The sequence below is a fragment of the Perissodus microlepis genome, chromosome 19 (assembly GCF_051167445.1).
Source record: "Perissodus microlepis isolate ML-2025 ecotype Zambia chromosome 19, ASM5116744v1, whole genome shotgun sequence".
Lineage (NCBI taxonomy): Eukaryota > Metazoa > Chordata > Actinopteri > Cichliformes > Cichlidae > Perissodus > Perissodus microlepis.
Genome location: NC_140479.1, coordinates 1606154 through 1629422, shown reverse-complemented (window position 1 = coordinate 1629422; position 23269 = coordinate 1606154). Strand labels below are relative to the sequence as shown.

The window sequence follows — 23269 nt, the reverse complement described above, 5'->3', positions numbered from 1 at the left end:
GTGGGAGAGCGTTTCAGTGTGTGTGCGAGAGCGTTTCAGTTGTGTGTGCGAGAGCGTTTCAGTGTGTGTGCGAGAGCGTTTCAGTGTGTGTGCGAGAGCGTTTCAGTTGTGTGTGCGAGAGCGTTTCAGTAGTGTGTGCGAGAGCGTTTCAGTAGTGTGTGGGAGAGCCTTTCACTAGTGTGTGTGAGAGCGTTTCAGTTGTGTGTGCGAGAGCGTTTCAGTAGTGTGTGCGAGAGCGTTTCAGTGTGTGTGCGAGAGCGTTTCAGTAGTGTGTGTGAGAGCGTTTCAGTGTGTGTGCGAGAGCGTTTCAGTAGTGTGTGGGAGAGCGTTTCAGTAGTGTGTGCGAGAGCGTTTCAGTAGTGTGTGGGAGAGCGTTTCAGTGTGTGTGCGAGAGCGTTTCAGTTGTGTGTGCGAGAGCGTTTCAGTTGTGTGTGCGAAGAGTTTCAGTGTGTGTGCGAGAGCGTTTCAGTTGTGTGTGCGAAGCGTTTCAGTGTGTGTGGGAGAGCGTTTCAGTAATAATGTCCCTTATGGCAGCGGTCCCCAACCCCCGGGCCTCGGACCGTGAGTCGTTTGGTACCGGGCCGCGAGAGTTGAGGCTCAGGTTTGAAATGTATGTTTTTCAGGGTTTTTAACGGTTTTCAGCGTTGTTTTGTTATCGTTTTCATCGTTAACTCTGTTTTCCTGGGTCTTTTCACGTGTGTTATGAATAAATCTTCTTTTTTTCGGTACCAGTACTAGTTTTATTTTGTTGTATTTATCCGCGACACCTTAAAGGCCGGTCCATGAAAATATTGTCGGACATAAACCGGTCCGTGGCGCAAAAAAGGTTGGAGACCGCTGCCTTACGGCACCTCATAATTATCGGTGATCTCATTTTTCAGATCGTTCTTGTGAACCTGGATAACATTTAGTTTTTTTCAGGGACCTTTGAGCAACACTGAGAGAGGCTTGAGACTGTGTTTAAGCGACTGGCAGAATATGGTTTCAAGGTAAAGTGTGTAGACACAACTATACAAGGTCTGCCGTTAAAAAGTGGAAGGTCCCAGGCTCTGTTAAAGAGTCATTTTTAGGGTTCTGCAGCAATTAGAGGAGATTCATTCAGGGGATCTCACAGATTGCTGTTCCACTTTATGACTTTTTAACAGAAGTACAGGTGCCAAGCAAACAGGAAGACCTGGTCCACACTTAGCTGCTGTGTGGCCTCCTGAGTGTGATTTAGCTTTTGAGCAGCTGAACGACAAACTTAATTCTGCTCCCATTTTGGGTTTTGCCAGTTTCACTCAACCCTTCATAGTAAAGACAGATGCTTGTCAACATGGTTACAGCCTGTATTGTGTAAGCAGCAGGGTCCCACCAAGCGGGTCATAGCTTATGCTGGCCGCAGGCTACACCAGGCTGAGAAAAATGACCACAATTACAGTAGCACAAAGTTTGAATTGCTTTAAAATGGGAAGAACCATTCAGAGATTATTTGGGGATCAAAGTTCCTTGTGTTAACGGACAATAATCCTCTTTGCCACCTCAAAACAGCCAAGTTGGGTACAAAAAAGCAGAGGTGGGTAGTGCAACTATCAGTTTTTGATTTTAAGTAGAAAGCTTGAGCTTGATTTGATTTAAAAAAATGGTATTATGTGTGCTGTAATTGTTAAACACAGAGTCATAATTTACATGTGATTTCGCTGATAGTTAATTGTGTTTAATTCTTTTTCAACTGCTTAAATTTTGCAATCTTTGGACACCTTCGTGGACAAAAATCTGTGCACATAATCTGTCATGAAATCCTCATAAAGCTATACATTTTTTCTGCTTTGTTTTTCAGAAATCACTTGATTAACTTGAGCCATTGTCAAAATGATCAAACGTTTTCAGGATTTTAACCCATTAAATCCCAGTTTAAACATTTGAACGACTGCACAATTTCTTTACAAAAAAACCACAAAACATGAATTATTATCTATATAATCACCCCCAATGCCCCACCCTCTACTGTTTATTATAGAGAAAATAATTCCTTTTTGTGAATTTTATTAAAATAATTAATTAATCATTCCAATTTTTAAACTGGGATTTAAAGGGTTTAAATGTAGAAAAGCGCTATATAAGACGCAGCCCATTTACCATATCTGGAGGCTAGCGGCGGTTAGAACTGGGCAGGTCCTCTCATCCATTGGCTCCCATCTAAGCTCTGCACTGCCTACTGGATCGGAGCCTGGACGTTTTAACCAGAGCAAGACTCTGTAGTGGGATTCTGAGTCCACAGATCGATACACTAAGGTCCAAACTGATTGGGGAAATAAGTTATCAGGCAACAGTTTAACAAGACAATGTATATGTTTTTTAACTGCTGGGGTTAGTGATGGGTATCTGCCAAGCAGCATACTAATAAACCTGGTTACAGCAGGATGATTATGTTAGTAAATGAATCAAACATTTATACTAACAGTCATACTAACTGTTAAGGGTGTGGTAGCAATCTTCCACTCCAGTTTATTAATAAACCAAAGACCAAGACATAGTTTTAATTCATTTGGAAAACTCAAAAACCAGTTTCATTTGTTATATATCGTCCACCTGACACTTCCTCAGAATTTCTCACTGATTTCTCAGACTTTTTATCTACTTAGTGCTCAGTTCAGATCTACATGGGTTTTAACATCCATGTAGATGACAATTTGCATATTAATGACCAAGAAACCACCAGTGGTGCTACTTTAAGTAATTGTGCAAATGTTTTGTTGGTGAAGGTTGTTGAAACCTGCAGTCATCTCAGACTGGGATGCATGTAGATGCTGACAATGAGAGTCTTCATTCTGCATTGAATATTTTGTTAACTGACTTCTCTCAAAATGCAAAACAACCCATCACTACTTTAATCACACTCTGGATCTTGTTCTGACATATGGCATAGAAAGTGAAGATATAATAGTGCTCCCTGAAAACTCTCTTCTGTCTGCTCATTTCTTAATAACATCTAATATATTTCATTACTACAGATGTCCTTCTGAAAGTGCGGCAAGCCCCAAAAGTGTTACGAAGGGATATAATATGATCCACAAGCATAAACTACGATGTATACAATGATTTGTGTGTAACGTTTGAGGACTAACAAATGCATACACCAATGCACACACAAATACAAAGCAATCTGACCACACGTAAAACTATTTTACAAATGTGTACATCCAAACCTGATAAAGATTGTGATTATTTACGGAAAATATTATAAAGTTCAGCTTCACAAATCATATTGTCTTTCAAAAACCGTTTTTACATACAAATGTCTAAGACTACATGGAATATTCCTCTCGTTCACTACACAACCTTAAATACGTGTGTGGTCTATGGCTGATATAGACCACATCACATGCCCACATGGGCTTTTGAGACAAATTTCACAGTGCCAGCTTCAAACAGATCCACAAATGTAACCTATGTCCACGTCCATGTGTAAATACAGAGGAATACAGAAGAAGCCCATATGTCCCAGTTTTATATGTGACCCCAGCAGATAGCTGACTCTGGATCTGCCAGAGGTTTCTTCTTGTTAAAACTGAGCTTTTCTTTGTGTTGCCAACTTTTTGTTGTTATTTTTTATTTGAATGACATATATGCCTTGCAGTTAACAGGGCCGTGAGGCAACTGATGTTGAGAGTTGGCTTTTGAATATAATCTGCTGTTTAGTTTAGATAGATTTGGGATTTGAGAGGCAGATACATTAATCAACTACGATCAGTGTTATATTATGGATCTGTAGTATATGATTCAGCAGCAAACACAAGTCTGTTAAAGTTAAGCTTCCCCATCTTCCCCACAATGCGTTGTGCAGTGCCTGTTAAGTTGTGATTTGGTGCTCTATAAATCACATTTTTTGAGAGTGTCTGAATGTCATATGTTTAACCAGATGTTTTGCCAACAGTTCACAATAAATTTTCAGTCATATTTTAATGCCCTCTGTTAACAGTGGTAAGAAATCTCTTTACCTTGATTATATGGTTGGAGTACCCCAAGGCTCCTTACTTGAACCACTTTTATTTTCTTTATAATGATTTACCAAATGTTTGTCAGAACATTATGTTAAATTTGGACCACAACATTCAAAATATTAAATGTAAATATTAAATTTAAAAATAAAAAACGGTCACACTCTGCTCATGCCTGTTTACTTATCTATTCTTCTGTTATTAATTGTTATTAATATTTTATGAATAGGTTGTTTTTTTTTAAATTCAGAGATATATGATCATCACAGCCACTACAAACACATGCTTAATCAAACAGGATGCTGGACATTAAACAGAATTTAAGGTGTTCTAAATGAGCTCCAGCTGGTGGCGGTAATGCACCAGTTCAACTGTGTGCCAACGGCCAGTTAACAGCACGAAGAAGAAGAAGACGACGACGAAGAAGAGCTGCTCTTTTGCCGAGAAGAAACCAACGCATTTCGTAGCCATTATTCGTCAACATGCCTGGAGTTCTAGGAGTGATTGCCCGCCGTGCTGCTCCTGTCCTGAGGGGACACGTCGTGGCTCAGAGAGCCAGCATCTACACTAGACCAGCGAAAGAAAAGATCGGCTCCTTTGTAAGTCTGATCTATCGGCGAACTACATTTGATATGTCGCGCTTAAATGTGTTAGCAGCTATGGTTTGTCCTTGGCTGACGAGGTCACTGTCTGTGCAGCGGTCGGAGCTTAACGTATTTTTTGTTCTGACGCTAAGTGGGGTTTTTTAATATAATAAACTAATCTGAGTCGCTATAATGTTAGAGACTCCAGGGTGTAACGTTCCCCCCGTTACATGGGGGGCTTTGGCGTCGCGCTTTGACGTGCTGTAGGCCGGTCGTGCGCCTCAATTTATGTAACCTTGCGCGGATCTCGTGGAAGGCGCGCCCGGTTTTAAGGTGTCGTTTCTGTCAGTTTAACAAGTGTGTAGACGATCGGAGACTATCATATTGTATAGAGGGAGGTGTTACAACCTCCCTCTATACAAGCTTGAGACTCGTTTTCTTTTCAAGAAACTTTGAAGTAAACTTTCATCTTTTTTAAATCTTTCTGCTCATTCCAACTTGCGACGAGGCTGTTTTTATGTTCACCGCTGAAAATTATATCAACTGCTGGCCCCAGTATACCCGAAGTAATGGGGCCATTAAGGCCGTTGTAGTAGTCGTTTCGCTTATCGCAGCAACCTTGTTTCACAGACAGTTATACCTGCCATTAACCCTTTAAGACCTACCATAGAACCAAGTCCGCCAGAGCTTATATTATATTTTTACATGCTTTAGTGCCGTTTTTGGGAACATTTCAAGTTGATATACATCAATACAACCATTATAGCCCAAATTTTAATAATATGTATTCATTAAGTGCATAGTAATTACATAAATTGCAAAAAAAGTGCAATAAACTACAAAAAAATTGAAAATCGTTTTTGTTTTTTTAACATATATTTCTAATTAGAGGCTAATTTAAGAGGCTTATCCCTCAAAACTGTAAATACAAAAAAAGTTGCACAAAATAGTTTCCCACCACAGGAAATTTATTTTAAGTGTCTTCATAGTTTTATTTTTGAAATACACCAATTTTTATATACTGCAGGAAAAAGGTAAATAAATATTATACTGCAAATTTGCAAAAAAAACAGCATATGCATCAAAATAAACTATTTCCAGCAGTGCAATATGAGTCCTAAGCATCCCAGAAACGACACAGAAAGTCATAAAGTCAAACATAACTTTTAAAAACACAAGTATAGGCTCATAAGCCCCTGATGGTAAAAAACTACATTTCCGCAAAATGACGTCACGTCCGGTTTCGGGCAGGTCATGGAGGACATGCGATAGTTCGTGCTGATGGATGTAGGAAGTGTTACAAACAGCTGATCAGATCGGCAAAGCGTGTTTCTGGAATATTATGTTTTTGTTGCTGCAAGTGCTTTTTATGCAGTTTTTGCAAAGCTATATGTGGAAGCAAACTGTGACTTAGGACAAGCTCATGGCAAAAGATGTAAGCACAACTCCTCCGGCTTCATATGCAAAATCATAAATAATGTTGTTCCAGGTTCAACATTGTAAGTGACCAATCACTTGCAATGTGAAAACAAAAAAACAAACGCCTTAAAAAAATCTACTTCACTTGCGAGAAGAGAAACCGCCTCTGTAAGGACAATATGTATAATGCTTACCGTTTATTAAAGAAAAGTATCCTGAAATTCAAAGAATTCAAGTTCCTGGATCGGCGGACAGAAGCGGTTTCTCTTCTCGCAAGTGAAGTAGATTTTTTTAAGGCGTTATTTTTCAAAGGCACAAAAGGGGACGTCACAACAATGTGATTGGTCACTTGCAATGTTGAACCTGGAACAACATTTATTATGATGATGTGGGAACAACACCGACACGAGGATATCAGATCATCCAGGTGTCGCTACCCAGACAATATTGCCACATAAGCACTGATATAGGAGGAGATGAAACCAAGACTTTCAGTGGTTTTTGCAATGTTTCACAAACTCAAGTTTTCAAACTGCTGAAACATCTTCCTCTGTTCATCTGTATGTCAGAGCTTCTGAGCTGAATTAGCATAAAGCCTCTGGGGTCAAGGGTTTTGACTACTTTTGATTTTACCTTTTAAAAACTGTTGACTTTTCCTTGTTTGGTATCATTATTTTCGGTACAACTGCATGTCTGAATTTACCTGCAGGATGCCGGCCCTCGAGGACTGTAGTTGCTCACCCCCGTTTTAGAGTAAAACACATCGATGAAAATGTTTTACAGTCAACGACATTGATTATGGCAATGAATCGTTGCAGCCCTAGTGTCTGGTTTCAATCCGATCTTTAAGTCTGACGTCATTAGCTGTTTCTGGGTCCAAACTCCACTTCAGGTCCCAAAGTCAAACGAACACTGCAGCGTCACTGAGAGTTAAAAACTGTCTAAATTCTTTCATCTGTAATAAAATGATCAGCGTTGCTGCTTTACCAGGTGTAACAATTAAGTTTAACATCCAGGCATCCATGAAAACAGAATTTATGAAATTTAACGGCGTTAGAAGTTAGCAGGAAGTTAGCTCGCTAGCTTCCACCTAAACATGATATAGCATGTTCTGACTGAGAGATTTGAGAAAATTCAAATGTACAGCTCTGCTGCCACTTCCAACATAAATGAAGACAGAAAACTAAACAGCAGTGATGTTTGTAGGGTTACTGAAGTTTGCTAACTGGTATATAATGATGTGCTATGTGATCGCTAGCGACACAGCTATGTTAGCATAATATAAATACATTAGCACAGTGAAGCTGGAGGATACACGCTATGCTATGAGTGCTATGAGATGCCATGTTGAATTTCTAGCGACCAGTATGAGAATGATAACACCAAATTTAACAAACCTGCTCCCCAATCACACCTCAGAACTTGTAACGCTAATGAGTCACATGACAAAGGGGAGGGAACATGGCTAAATAGGGGCAATTTGGACATTCTCCCTTAGGGGTATACTCACTTTTATTGCCAGCAATTAAGACATTAATGGCTGTGTGATGAGTAATTTTGAGGGACATCAAATTTACACTGTTATACAAGCTGTACACTGATTACTTTACATTCTATCAAAGCTCATATCTTCAGTGGTGTCCCATGATAAGATTTAATCAAATATCTACAAAAATGTGAGGAGTGTACTCACTTTTGTGAGATACTGTACAACTCCATAAGGCTCTAGTCCTTCTCGACTCTGACTGCAGCTATCGATTACTTTAGTGTTTGAGTAATCTATTGGTTATTCCATGGATTAATTGAGTAATGGGATAGGAAATGCTTTTTACTTGTGACGTGAGCAAAAAAAAAAGAAAATTCAAATTAGAAAAGAAACGGGTCTTCCAGAATGAACTGCTCATTGGTTTCCATTATAGAAATTGCAGTGTTGAAACATTTAACTGCATACTACATTTGTCAGAAAAACAACTTTTTGAGTGTATGTGCTGCAGTGAAATTATTTTTTTTTTTAAAGAAAATATTTTCCTAAATGCAAAAACATTTAAACATTCAAAGTCAAATAAAATGAGATGTATACAAAATTGAGACATTGGCATGCTACAGGGCTGTGTGTGAAGCATCAATGAATTTGAGTTTGTTTTTTGTTTTTTTTATAGTTGAATTATTTGAGTTACTCAATGAATTGTTGCAGTGCCCCCCCCCCCCCCTTTAAAAAAAAAAAGAAAGAAAGAAAAAAAAAAAGCTCTTGTGATAGTGCGGGTTCACAGCTGACAATGTGCCCTCTCTTTCACCTTCTGATGTCCAGGAAACTGCTGTTGGACTGGGTATGTTCTCCCTGATCATCCTGGGACCATCGGGGTGGATCCTGGCTCATCTGGAGGACTACAAGAAGAAAGAGTAGCATGGCCATTTTAAGAGTTTACTTGGCATGTTCAGTGACAGCTTGGGACCATCACATTTATTCTAACTGCAGAGACGCTTATGGAACAAGTTTTACCGTTTAACTCTTCTACCTCTCTGACAGTTCCACTCCACATCCTAAACACAGAGCAACTTCCCCCAAGATTGTCTCTGATGCATTGAGTTCATGGATATCTGTTGGCATTCCTCACAAGAAGTATGTTACAGAATTAAATTATAAATGACAGTTACTGTTTCTGTGTATTTGTTTGTTTTTGATGAAGGTTTTACATTAACTTTAAAAAAAAAAGAAAAAAAAAAGGAAACTATATATAAGACTAATGTATATTTTTGTGAGTGGGATATTTCCCACCTACTCTGAGGGTAAAAAGAAATCCTGTCACAAAATCTAAAAAAAAAAAAAAGGTATGAAGAGTGCTTCAGTTTTACTACACCTTAAACATGAGCAATGACAGGTTTGTGAAAGAACTTTTAGCTAACCTTAATTTATCCCAAATACTTGTATAAAAACTCCTTACAGTGATAAATTATATCATGCTGTATAATACTTCATGATTACAGGTTTTATTAGAGTGGAATCTTTTAAGTTTTAGTGGCTTCTAACGAGAAGTCAACAGATGTTTCCTCAGGTTATTTGAATTCGCAGAACTGATCAGTGGTTAGTCCAAGTTTCACTTTAGCACGAACATGTTTTACCAGGAAAAATCACATTTGCCACTTTAGAAGTCTGCAAGAAGTTTGTTCTGTAACATGGTTATCAGTCAGATGGGATATATAGTTGGGGAAAAACTTTATTTGATCTCCTGCTGAATTTGTAGGCTTGCTTACTTAAAAAGAAATGAGCAGTTGATAATTTTTATAGTTGTGATTTAGTGGAAAGAAAATGTCAACCAAAAATCCAGAAAAACACTCAAAACGTATCCACTGATTTGTGTATCATCAAATGAAATGACTATTTAATTCCCCGACAACCCCGTCAGAGTTCTGGCTCGCAGTGATGGGCACACAGACCATAATCAGTTACAGATGTTCCTGATCGCGACTAATTATTATGAAGCACACCACTCCACAGGATCAATTTCTTCCATTCCACACGCCTCTGTGTGTCCAACGATGTAATTAATATGCGACACGAAAGCTCCAACCAAGGTGGACGTTGAAGCAAGAAAATACCTGCTGCTCGGTCTGTTGCTTTTCGGCAGACTCGGACCACAGCGATGTTTTATGTAGCAGTTTCCCTCGTTGCCGGGTTTCAAAAAAATGGTGGTTTTAATTTTCGTGAACAAGGCGCTCTCATGACTCATCGAGTGATGCTACTGACTAGCCAATCGGTGACATGCGCTGTGAAGAACTCACATCTTAGTACCTCCTCGGATAGCTTGGAACCCTGGCCCAGCAGGTACTAAAGAAGTACCTGGTACTATGACCTAATGGAAAACTGTCCCTGTCCAGGCCTGGCTGAAGTTCATCCTACTAAAACAGATATGGCCATGTACTGTAAAGTCTTGGATGAAAACCTCCTTTCCTCAGCCAGAAGACTGAAGATGGATCTTCCAGCATGACGATGAATCAAATTATAGTGCCAAGGCAACAAAGGAGAAGCACTTTAAGGTAATGGAGCGGTCAAGCCAGTCTCTTAAAGGGCACATGAAACACATAAAGGCTAATATACACCGAGCCCTGCTAGAAATGACACTATGTCAAGCTTAGATTTTTAAAAACATGTTCAGCACCATCTTCTGTCAGTACAGCACGTCACATCATGTGGTTGGTTGTGGTAATAGATTTGTTTATGTTGGCAAACTAGTGATAGGATCGATAACTAACAAGACTAAAATCAGTTTAAGGGGATTAGGGCTGCCACGATTAGTCGACTAGTCACGATTACGTCGACTATCAAAATCGTCGACGACTGATTTAATAGTCGTTTGAAGCTTTGTAAGATCCTGAAAGACGCAGGAATAAGTAGTAGAATTTAAGAGTGTAATAACGGACTGAAACAGAAGATGGCAGCACTGCATGTACAAGGATGCCAGCTGCCGTTAAACCCCGAAGAAGAAGAAGCTGTGTCCCAGAATTCATAGCGCAGCCCAGCTCAGTTTCCAACAATGGCGGTAGCTAGCTAGTTTTAATATTACTCTTATTATTCTCTCTAGGTCACAAAATAAACGTTTAACATATTTTCAGGCGAGAATGTAGCAGTGTAAACATCAAATATCTGCTCAGTTTATCAAGACACCGCATATTTTCAAAAGCGCTCCGACGTTTTCGGAGACGTCTGTTACCCACTAGCTCGATAGCTAGCCGGGGGCAAGGCTCACTAGAGCCGTGAGAACACCGGACTCCCGGCAAATCGTTTTCAAACCCACCGCCGTCTTTCACTACTCAGGTTAAACATGATATATAAGTCACTTAGATAACTTAAAAATGTTATTGTTTGGCTTTTTTCAGTATTTTATTTGTCTTGAGTAAATCTGTTTGGCTGAGATTAAAGTTATAGTTTTTACACAGCTGAATAAACGTCAAGCAGACAGCTGATTATCAGAAGTGTGAGATGCTCGAGAATTTACTCCGGTGTCCTGTTATATTTTAGATAGCAAGGAGTTTATTAAACTTCACCGAAACAATCTGCAAATTTCATTAAAATTTAAGAAACTATCATCTTGTCTTTATTTTTAGTTAGCACATACCTGAAACACTTAAAGCTGTAAGCTAATGATAGTTATATAAGAGCAGATGCTGCTGGTGCAATAAGCTGTACGTTTTACGTCCAATGGATGATGATCTGATTAGTCGACTAATCGCAAAAATAATCGGTGACTAGTCGACTATCAGAATAATCGTTTGTGGCAGCCCTAAAGGGGATCACATTCGTGGTGCACCTGACTGCAACGGTGAGTTTCATGTTAAGAAAACAAGGATATACTGCCCACTGTCTGTTTAAATGGTACATATAGCACTTTTGTATTCTCCCAGAGCACTAAAAGTATTTTACACAACATGCCACAGTCACTTTCTTCAGCTTTAAGTGCTTACTATCTAACATTCACACTCTGATGGATGCATCGGAGAGCAACTTGGGGTTAGCATCTTGCCCAAAGATCTTTGGTACACAGACTGGGGGAGCCAGGGATCGAACCGCCAACCTTCTGATCAGTAGATGACCAGCTTGACCTCCTGAGTGGCTGTTAGTTGTTTGGCTAGTTGGACTCAAACAGGAAAATCCAACTGTTAGTTGTAATGTTGGGGTTTGTAAAGCACTTTATAAATGAGGACTGTGTAGAAGAGAGGCTTTATACGTGTAGCGTTTCATGTCCTCTTTAACCTTAAAAAAAGCTGTGGAGGAGGAGGAGTTGGCCAAAATGCCTCCTGAGATCTGTGCAAACCTGGTGATCAACAACAAGATCACAAACATCTTACCACTGTTCTCGCTAACAACCTGTCTGCGCCAAGTACTAAGTTATGTTTTGTGATTAAAACACTTAATTCACTCAATGACATATGAATCAATTTATAACTTATATGTAACCTGTGTTTTTTGTGAGTGTGTGATTTTTAGTTGATATAATTTCTCTCTCCATTAAAATGAAACTCCCTTCAAAATGAGAGATTCTTCATTAATTAGTGTGTGCTCTGTATGCACTCACATAAAAGAGGGCATTTGATGCACCATTTAACTCTTCTGCACAAAGTGGATTAATTGTGTTCTGAGTACTAACAGACATTGCTAGATAAGTCTGTGTGTGTGTGTGTGTGTGTGTGTGTGTGTGTGTGTGTGTGTGTGTGTGTGTGTGTCCAAACCTATGACTGTACTGTACGTGGTTGTGGACAGATGGCTACAAAATCTCCATGTACACAAACTAACTTTACTGTATCCCATTTATGTAAATCTAAATTTGGTCTCATGTTTTGCGGAAGCCAGTGTGCTCAGCCATTCACTCTGCTTGATGTCAGCGCTGGATGCTACCATTTAAATGTGAAATCAATTAGTGGAACCACAAGTTGTGTTCTTTTCTTCTCATTGTTTCTGTTGAGTGTAGTAGTTTCCACATTCAATGTCTCCTATGTTTGATGCTGGGAGAGGGAACAAACCCCCTGGGTTGGGGGTTGTGTAAGTCCAAGCAGGTCTTAAAATCTGCCAAATGGCCCATGTGAAAGTTGTTCTTATTCTTTCTATGGAGAATTATTTCTTAGCTTTATTGTAATTAATAAAGATATAGTAGAAGAATTCTTGAAAACAAACTTTCTTACTGGAAAGTCTAACGAGTACTTCCAGGTGATGTTAAAGAATTACCTCGAGCTAACATAATGGTCACACAACTGAAAAAAATCCAACCACGTGGGGACCGTATAAATGTGGAGGATTGCATCAGAACAGTTATTCAGTGTCAGAATTTTGGCAAATGAAAACTTCAGATCATCAACAATAAATGGTAAATGGCTTGTATTTGTATAATGCTTTACTTAGTCCCTAAGGACCCCAAAGTGCTTTACACTACATCCAGTCATCCACCCATCCACACACACATTCACACACTGGTGATGGCAGCTACATTGTAGCCACAGCTGCCCTGGGGCGCACTGACAATGTGATGTTGGATTTTTGAGGCGCAGGTAAACACGGACTGTCACCAGTGCTGTTGACCAGCAGGGTAGAAGATCCACTGAGGCAACGCCTGAGACGTCAAAGGAAGAAGATGGTGTTGAGAAAAGACTGCCAGCATTATTCAGTGTAAGAAGAATATACTGCTAGTGTTTCGATATAACATGTTTTGGTCCACGCGGACTTCCATACGTTCCACACGTATCAGCTGACGGGCAGATGATCACGTGACGATCACCTGCTTCCTGATCTGACAAACGACAGATTTTGCAGGTAACCTGTGTTATCGCTCTAATGTTAGACACGTGTTAACTACGGATTTGTAATTCCCGATCCTGTGCGGAACATTTCCGAGACTGTGCAGTATTACGTGTACACACCACTACACGTGAAATATTCCGCTCCGGTCGACTTGCTTCACTTGTTAGCATTAGCAAGTACTTCCGATCATTTACTGAAGTATAGTTTTGGACACTAATGACTGTTTATCATTGGCCCTTTCTGCGTAGGAATACAGACAGGTTGTTCAGATACAAATATTTATCGGAGGAGGCATTTGAAATAAGCTAAGCGCACACTTAGTTGCTAGTTTTTACTTTTCCAACTTGTATTTTTCTCACACACACTCAGTGAAACCTTACTACTATGAGGCTGGTCATTCTCGACGACTATGATCTGGCCAGTGAGTGGGCAGCAAAATACATCCGCAACAGAATAGTCCAGTTTAAGCCTTCTGCTGACAGATTCTTTACTCTGGGCTTGCCAACAGGTGAGTAACAACAATACCCATGTTGCGAAAAACGAGTCCTGAAATGTGAAGTCTGTGTTTCCCCACTAAGTAGGATTTGTCTCATTTCTCACAGGTAGCACTCCTTATGGCTGTTACCAGAAGTTAATTGAATACTACAGACATGGTGATATTTCATTCAAATATGTGAAAACATTTAACATGGATGAATATGTCGGTGAGTTAAAGGATAACTGACTCAGCTTTTTCCTCAGTATTAGTTGTGTAACTCTAAGTGGGCTCTTTGGAGAAAGTGTTTTTGAGGTGGGGCCGTGTACTGGGAGACAAAATCAGAATTTCAGCAGTGTAAACTAGCAGCTTTGCAGCTGGCTCAAGTCTGGTGACAGTGTGTTAACTGTGATTAATGAGCTGCATTAAAGTTAATATGTCACAGTTGACAACAGAAACAAAAATGTTACAGCCAGTTTTAAAACAGGCCCACAGACGTTTATCATCTTATCAATAGTGTTACAGCATCACAGGCTCAAATCAGAACTACTTGATTCTGTTTTAACCCTCAAACACTTACCTAAAAGCAGATAACGCATAAGCATAAAAGGAAATGCCACCAAAAGAGTTTGTTGCTCTATAAAAAGCTCCCCATAAAGCTAGGATATCATATTTTTCATCACTGATTGGAGAAAATAGACAAACCGTGGGTTTCTCTTCAGCTCTGTATCCAGACTGATAACGAGTCGGTGCTCTGTTGAGCCAAACATTCCTTTAACCTTATCTAGAAATGACCTTCTTGAAATTCCTCTTAAATAAAATTTTAACCATTTGGGGAAAATATTCATAATTGATACTTACCTATTGATATTTATTTAGACTCTTTCTCTCTGATCACATCCTCCAGTGTGTCTATTAGACCCCATTCCTACAAGACTGCTTAATGCCGCTTACATGCGCAGCACCTATGCCGGGGCCTCGTCTCGGTAGGACGTGCCCGGCCAGAACAACTTATCCAGGAGGCGCCAGCCTTAGCTGTCTCCTTTCGATGTCGTGTAGCGGCTCTACTCTGAACCCCTCCTGAAGGACTGAATTTACCCTGTTGCTAAGGGGAGCCCATCCACCTTGCAGAGAAAGTTAATTTCCTCTGCTTGTATCTGCGATTTCATTCTAATAGTGTTAACAAAAAGATGAGGCACAGATGAACAGATTTATGCAGCCGTCTCCCACCAGATGGCAGGAGACACAATAATTTAGTGGCATTGTGCATCAATTAAAATGTTAACAAATCTCCATATTAGCTTATCTTAATTGGATCCCTGTTAAATCCAGAATTTAATTTAAAATCCTTCTCTTTGCATACAAAGTCCCATTTTTTTATCTTAAGGACCTCATAGTACCGCATCACCCCAACAGAGCACTTTGCTCTTAGGCTGCTTAAATAACCTCGTGATCAGGTTATGTGTTCAGCTTAGGTGTCAGTGGTGACTTAGCCAAGTAAAAAGAGACAGTTTCATGACACAGAAACATGTGACCTCGAGCTCAGAACTGCTCACTAAACCATTTATTTCTCATTGTAGTCCACCATTACGCTTAACAGGACTAAAATACTCAGTAGCTTTGGGCTAGCAGTGACAGAATGAAGAGATTTTCATCAAACGGAGTGATCAAGAGTGATACTCTACACGATTAGTTACTTTGAGCTATTTATTTCTTTTTCATTCTGCTTTTCTTACTAATTTCACTCTTAGTAAACACGTTTTTGCTGTTCAGGTCTACCTCGTGCTCATCCGGAGAGTTACCACTCCTACATGTGGAACAATTTCTTCAAGCACATTGACATTGATCCAGCCAACGCTCACATTCTTGATGGAAATGCACAGAACTTGGAGGAAGAGTGTCAGGCTTATGAGCAGAAGATCGCTGAAGCTGGAGGAATCGAGTTGTTTGTTGGAGGTCAGACGTGTGGCTTTTAATATAGATTGCACAGCAGTGCTGCGTGGTATGCAAACTATTTGTGAAAGTGTTGTGACTGCACATTGTGGCTGTTTCACTACATTATAATAATAATTATTATTATTGTTGTTTCTATCTCTGCACAAGTGGAGTGGCGTTTTTCTGTTGGGATATTATTAATATAAGTAATACTCCAATGGTATACAAAGAAATAAAAGATAAACCCAACAGCTAAAACAATAAAAAATCTATTCTTGGCTTCCTTTTTTTCCGATTTGGAGTTCTAAGCTTTGGCATGACTTAATCTTTGATTAGAAGGAAAACCTGCTAGCTTAGAGTAAACTGTACCTTTGCCACATCTTGTTCGCTGTTATTGTGCAAAGTTGCCTGAACTCAAGGCAGTTGTTCTTTTCTGTGCTTGAGTCTATCACAGACAGCTCCTCATTTGAACTATTTTTTTCGTTTCTTCATCATCCATCAATATTTACTCTTCTTGAATGTAGCAATGTTTATGCTAACGTGCTAGATAGCATTACTTGTGTGCCCAGTGGCCAGATAATTTAATATATGGTCACTGGGCACACCGGCTGTGGCAAACTCTTGTGAATAAGCGAGCAGCCAAAAATAGCTTTATTGTTACAGATTGTTTGGTTTACAAATTCTGTGTTCCATGTTGTTTGCTCTGTTGTTAAATTTGCATTATGTAAGTAAGTAAGGTTTATTTATTAAGTGCTGTATGGCTGAAGCAGTTCAATGACATGTGGAGTCATGTGACCGTGGAGGGCTCTGAAAGGATCACTGAAGTTCGCATGTGTCACATGGTGTCATACTGGACCTTTCAGAGGACCTGGTGTGAAGCTTCGCAGCAGCATTGTGAACCATCTATAGGCAATCCAAAGATGATTTGCTCAGGCAGAGGAATAACAAATGACAGTGATCAGGGCGAGATGAAAGCATGCGTAATCATTTCCATTTGACTTTGAGACACAACATATTCACAACAGGAAAGATGATGACATCAGCTTTGAACGAGATGGCCAACATGCTTTTCCAAGCCCAGATTTTTCTCACTGAACATTTTTTATTCCTGTGGGAACAAAGTTATCAGGGGCACAGATCAGAACTTCAGTTTTTTGCGTTTGTTCAAAGACAGATAATTTGCTGTCATCCAGTTCTTTGGGACATGGATGCAGTTTTCAATGATGGATCATTTGGTTATATTCTGGGGTTTAAAAGACATGTGACAATTGAATATCATCTCCATAACAATGGTATGAGATGTGTTCAAAGTTAGGATGTGCCCACATGGAAACATATATAAGGTCTGTGTAGGTTCTCAGTTATCCAGGTCATGGCAGTCTAAGGAGCCTGGAAAGACAGCGACTGGGCTTCTTTAAGTTTCTTTAAAAATAAAACTTAAGTCCAGCCGGTTTCTTTCCAAGATCCTTAGACAAGCATATATAATGCGAACAATGACCAGTAGAGAGTCGCAGGGAGGTAAATGGACTGATTCTTATACAGGGAGTGCAGAATTATTAGGCAAGTTGTATTTTTGAGGAATAATTTTATTATTGAACAACAACCATGTTCTCAATGAACCCAAAAAACTCATTAATATCAAAGCTGAATGTTTTTGGAAGTAGTTTTTAGTTTGTTTTTAGTTTTAGCTATTTTAGGGGGATATCTGTGTGTGCAGGTGACTATTACTGTGCATAATTATTAGGCAACTTAACAAAAAACAAATATATACCCATTTCAATGATTTATTTTTACCAGTGAAACCAATATAACATCTCCACATTCACAAATATACATTTCTGACATTCAAAAACAAAACAAAAACAAATCAGCGACCAATATAGCCACCTTTCTTTGCAAGGACACTCAAAAGCCTGCCATCCATGGATTCTGTCAGTGTTTTGATCTGTTCACCATCAACATTGCGTGCAGCAGCAACCCCAGCCTCCCAGACACTGTTCAGAGAGGTGTACTGTTTTCCCTCCTTGTAAATCTCACATTTGATGATGGACCACAGGTTCTCAATGGGGTTCAGATCAGGTGAACAAGGAGGCCATGTCATTAGTTTTTCTTCTTTTATACCCTTTCTTGCCAGCCACGCTGTGGAGTACTTGGACGCGTGTGATGGAGCATTGTCCTGCATGAAAATCATGTTTTTCTTGAAGGATGCAGACTTCTTCCTGTACCACTGCTTGAAGAAGGTGTCTTCCAGAAACTGGCAGTAGGACTGGGAGTTGAGCTTGACTCCATCCTCAACCCGAAAAGGCCCCACAAGCTCATCTTTGATGATACCAGCCCAAACCAGTACTCCACCTCCACCTTGCTGGCGTCTGAGTCGGACTGGAGCTCTCTGCCCTTTACCAATCCAGCCACGGGCCCATCCATCTGGCCCATCAAGACTCACTCTCATGTCATCAGTCCATAAAACCTTAGAAAAACCAGTCTTGAGATATTTCTTGGCCCAGTCTTGACGTTTCAGCTTGTGTGTCTTGTTCAGTGGTGGTCGTCTTTCAGCCTTTCTTACCTTGGCCATGTCTCTGAGTATTGCACACCTTGTGCTTTTGGGCACTCCAGTGATGTTGCAGCTCTGAAATATGGCCAAACTGGTGGCAAGTGGCATCTTGGCAGCTGCACGCTTGACTTTTCTCAGTTCATGGGCAGTTATTTTGCGCCTTGGTTTTTCCACACGCTTCTTGCGACCCTGTTGACTATTTTGAATGAAATGCTTGATTGTTCGATGATCACGCTTCAGAAGCTTTGCAATTTTGAGACTGCTGCATCCCTCTGCAAGATATCTCACTATTTTTGACTTTTCTGAGCCTGTCAAGTCCTTCTTTTGACCCATTTTGCCAAAGGAAAGGACGTTGCCTAATAATTATGCACACCTGATATAGGGTGTTGATGTCATTAGACCACACCCCTTCTCATTACAGAGATGCACATCACCTAATATGCTTAATTGGTAGTAGGCTTTCGAGCCTATACAGCTTGGAGTAAGACAACATGCATGAAGAGGATGATGTGGACAAAATACTCATTTGCCTAATAATTCTGCACTCCCTGTATAGTGCTTGTCTACTCTCCCGGAGCACTCAAAGCTCTTTATACAACATACCACATTCACACAAGCACTTTCTTATGTGCTTTCAGTGGTTCCTAGCTAAGATTCACACACACATTCACTCTCCGATGCATGAATCGGAAAGCAACTTGGCATTAGTATCTTGCCCGAGGATACTTGGCATCAGACTGGAGGAGCCATGAATCAAACCCTCCGATCAGTAGATGACCTGCTCTCCTCCCTGCTTGTCTGTTTTAAAAGTGGCCTGTTGGTTGCATGTGTTGGTTTGCCTTAGTGTATGAGGTGTTAAAAGAGAGTGTGATTGAGGGGACAGATGCAACACAAGCATGAGCACTCGATGCGCCCCTTAAAGCCCTCGGGATCTGAGGTCCACATAAATGCACTGTACTTTTTAAAAAGAGGGTCAATAACAGTCTGATTAAAATGCGTAGGGACACAGCCAGGCGTCAGAGAATGAGTAATTCTCTTATAAACTCAGGGTCAGATGGCGTAAGAGCTTTTTGAACAGTAAGGTTGGCTGATTGTGGCAAATAAAACGTTTGAATTCCCTCGGCCGCTTTAGATGAAATTAGAAAAATATGTAGCCCTCGCATCTTTGACTGTGTTGTTAAAGGAATGAAGTAGTTAGAAAACTATGTGCAAAATTTCACCGTTGCAGCACCTACTACTATGTCATAGGGATCAATTCATTCTTCGAATGATTGTAAACCTTTTCATTTTATGCTCTTTACCACATGCTGTTGAATTTTGTTCTGTAGGTATTGGTCCTGATGGTCACATAGCATTCAACGAGCCTGGCTCCAGCCTGGTTTCCAGAACGAGAGTGAAAACCCTCGCAAAGGACACCATTGTGGCAAACGCTCGTTTCTTTGGCAATGACCTCTCCAAGGTTCCCACAATGGCTCTGACTGTTGGTGTAGGAACTGTCATGGATGCCAAGGAGGTCAGATTAAAGGGCACTTATTTCAGTCCTTTTTTGTCCTGTTTACACACTTTACATGCAAAATATTTGCACAAATTTTACCTCTTGTGTGTGTAAAGGCCTTAAGAAAAGCCGGCACGGAGAATTTTGACAGCGAATATTTTACCGGCTGATGTTTATTGAGACTGTTTCTCTTCTGTAAGGGCTACTCCGTCTCAAGTTGTAGACATTTTCTACTCGGCCGTCTCCAGTTTGTACAAAAATGTTATCGTGCAAAAAATTTGAACATAAATAATAAGTGCTGTGAAATTTTAGCTTCATATATCAAATACTTGTCAAAATGTACTTTTTGAAAAATGCTCCACTGACCTTCTTTCCAACCCTTTTAAACTGCAAAAGTTTGAACATTACCATCTCCAAACTTCCAACAAACTACTACAAACTGATGTTTTCACTAGTCTCTCTCACCATTAAAGACGAATCAGGATCTAATTTGGGATAGGTGCATTAAAAACGGTGTCTATTGTATTTCATTTATATATGAAAAAAGTCCAGCACTCCTGTCACATACTTGATCACACACGAATAAAAAAAACTTCAAGTTGCAAAAGACAATCCCCGAATAATCTATAGTTGACTTTTATAATGCTGCACAATAAAATGTGTCGACTCATTTTTAACATGGGGGAAAAAAAGAAGAAAAAGCTATTTTCATTCAACTGTAATCCTGAATTGAGCAAATACAAAAAGTTGTATCACAAAAACAGTAGTTTAATCAAAACAGCAAAACACATGGAGTTTCTACATGGAACTCTAATTATAACTTAGAGAATGGTTTTGTTACATATTTCGTTACATGTTTTAGAACATTTTCTGTTCTTCACATGCAGAAAATTGTTTCACAGGGTTCTGAGACTTTCACATTATACTTCCCTTAGACAAGGGTTTGGCAACCGTCAACATCAGAACAGCCTTTTAGCTCCTCCTACCAAACAGGAGAAGAGCCCCATGGGCCTCGCAAGCCACAGGTCGCTGATCTCTGCCTTAGACAATATTACCAGAACACGGAGGATACATTTTCATTGTTATGTACATGAACTAGTGAAACTATAGGCTTGTAGGCTTGTAATTCATAATCAGACTGTTCTAAAACCTCCATGAAAAACCCTCAGTCGATCCAAAATGCAGTAGCAAGAGTATTATTAGGAAGTCAATCGAGATCACATTTCCCATATTATGTTAAATCCAGAATTGAATTTAAAACCCTTCTTCTGACATAAAATGTCTTGCAGTCAGGCCTAATCTTAAAGAAGCTATATTACCATCCCATCCTGTTTCCTCTCCTATGAGCAAACACTGTTTGCTGTCTGATTTTTGGACTTTTCGCTCTAATCTTTAGTTTCTTTAGCTTACAATATAAAGTTGCTTGAATAACCATGGTTGTGGCTGCTGCTAAATATAGTCATTTCAGTACAATAAAACTTTAACACACTTTTCCTCTGCTCAGGTGATGATTCTTATCACGGGAGCACACAAAGCTTTTGCTCTCTACAAAGCCATAGAGGAGGGAGTTAACCACATGTGGACAGTATCAGCGTTCCAGCAGCACCCACGCACCATTTTTGTCTGTGATGAGGATGCCACCTTGGAACTCCGAGTCAAAACTGTCAAATACTTCAAAGGTACCAGTCACTCCTGTTGTGTGTGCCTGTTTCTAATACCTGGTTATTTTTAACTAAAAAGCTACAGTGCAGGTAACCGATTAGAAAAATGCTAACTGACTTAAATGTGTACCATAAGTACAGATATGTGAACCAAAAGGACTAAAATGTCATACTTAAAGCGATCAAACAATTTAGCTTTAGCTAACAAATGATAAATGGGCTGGTTCTTATGTTTCTCTACCTGACTGCTTTATACAACTCATGAACCTCATGAAACATATTTAAATATATTGAAAAATGCAAAAGCTTGTAGAATAAAATCAACAATGTGTGGAAAACCTTAACTAGTACATTTTTTTTTTAACACACTTGTGTTTAAATTTAGCTACACAAATAGCCTGAGAGCTGCAAACTTATATATTTACTTATATATGCTTAGCATTAGATTAGCATTAGCTTGGATATTTGACAGGCATTCAGTCCACATCCCAGCAGTTTGTTTTACTCTTTTCATTTTTGTTGTAGGTTTAATGCATGTCCATAATAAACTGGTGGACCCAGTGCTCAGCATAAAAGACCAGTAAAGGAGCCAGTGAATAAGGAAGACAACTGAAGGTTGTGACCAATGATTTCTGGATTCAACATCTGTTCCACGTCTGAAGAGCTGGTGTTTGAGTCCTTAACTGTGCATGTTGCTTATTCAGAAACTTACTTTGAATGTTATTCTTTTCAGACTGTTACTGATTATTAGTGAAAGGTCACTGTTCATTTATGTTGCGATGTAGTTATAACACAAGTTTACCTATCCGAGGTGTTTTGTTTAATCTTTAACTAATTAAAACTAGTTAGTGTTTAACTCGTTTTTTCAGGATTACTTTTTTCTATAAAGTAATGACCATAAACAAAACGCCCAAACTTGTTTGGTGGTTGAAGTGAACCTAGACTCTTTGTCCATATTCATTCCCAAAGTAGAAGGCAACAATGTGCAGACAACAGTTCAACAAAAGAAGCAAATGTGATGTGTATGTTGGTCAAATCTTGTCAACCAAATAAACACTGTACATGTAGATATATTTTAGGGTCCTCGTCAATTAATTAAAGAGAGCCTGTTACTGTCCAACAATAATTATCAGTCGGTGGATTTGAGTGTCTCACACGTGGATACCATGAGTGGTTTTGAGGTGATGTTCCCAGTGTTTGAAGACTGAGATATGGTTTAATGCTCCTGTTAGAAAACCTTCTGTTGGGATGATTTTCTTTCACGCTGCCAAAGAACAAAAGTTAGTGTCAAACTGAAAAACTCCACCCAGTTTTCTTTTACAAGGGGTTCATAACATGTGTGTCCCAGACATGTAAGGTGTTGGTTTCATACACTTACTGGACGAGCGTGTATTCCTATGTAATTAATTAATGCTGTTACACCTGAGTGTACTGAAATGCAGTGTGACTGCAGCATAAATTTAATTTGTCTTAACTTGAAACACATTCTTGTATATGTGCTTCACAATAACTGCTGCTTGACTTTTTGCTTCATGGATCCTTCTCACTTGGATGTGGCCTTAGAAGGCAAGGGCCTGTTTCGTAGCTGGCCTATTGCCTAATCTGATTGCGCCTCATAGCAGGATTTTACAAATGTCCAAAGCCTTGGGTCGGGCTCATACATCAGTTTTGATTTGGTGGGGATAATTAACAAAAGTGACAAAACATATTTTTATCACAGCCCTGATCATTTGACCATATATTGATACATACAAAACTACACATTTATACCTGAACATTGATATCACCATATGGGAAGACAGAATCACAATATAATGTCAGCATATATGTCATGATCTTGGTCTAAGTGGTCTTGTGTACCCCTACCAGACGATGTTCACA

The 23269-nt window shown here is 39.6% G+C and overlaps 2 protein-coding genes across 3 annotated transcripts; both read left to right on the top strand.

The window, feature by feature from the left end:
- The first annotated feature begins 4369 nt into the window (after positions 1-4369).
- Positions 4370-8633, top strand: cox8a (cytochrome c oxidase subunit 8A). Its single transcript, XM_084915323.1, has 2 exons — positions 4370-4579; positions 8292-8633. Exons 1-2 carry the CDS (start codon positions 4463-4465, stop codon positions 8385-8387), a joined length of 213 nt encoding a protein of 70 aa, XP_084771449.1. The 5' UTR covers positions 4370-4462; the 3' UTR covers positions 8388-8633.
- Positions 8634-12964: 4331 nt separating this feature from the next.
- On the top strand, positions 12965-22461 carry LOC146365162 (glucosamine-6-phosphate deaminase 2). 2 transcript variants are annotated; one of them, XM_084914333.1, is made up of 7 exons: positions 12974-13283; positions 13641-13779; positions 13874-13975; positions 15520-15702; positions 19561-19745; positions 21232-21406; positions 21914-22461. In XM_084914333.1, exons 2-7 carry the CDS (start codon positions 13656-13658, stop codon positions 21970-21972), a joined length of 828 nt encoding a protein of 275 aa, XP_084770459.1. In that variant the 5' UTR covers positions 12974-13283; positions 13641-13655; the 3' UTR covers positions 21973-22461. The 2 variants fall into 2 exon arrangements, with proteins under 2 accessions (XP_084770460.1, XP_084770459.1); XM_084914334.1 differs by lacking the exon at positions 13874-13975 and having other exon boundaries at positions 12965-13283.
- Positions 22462-23269: the final 808 nt, after the last annotated feature.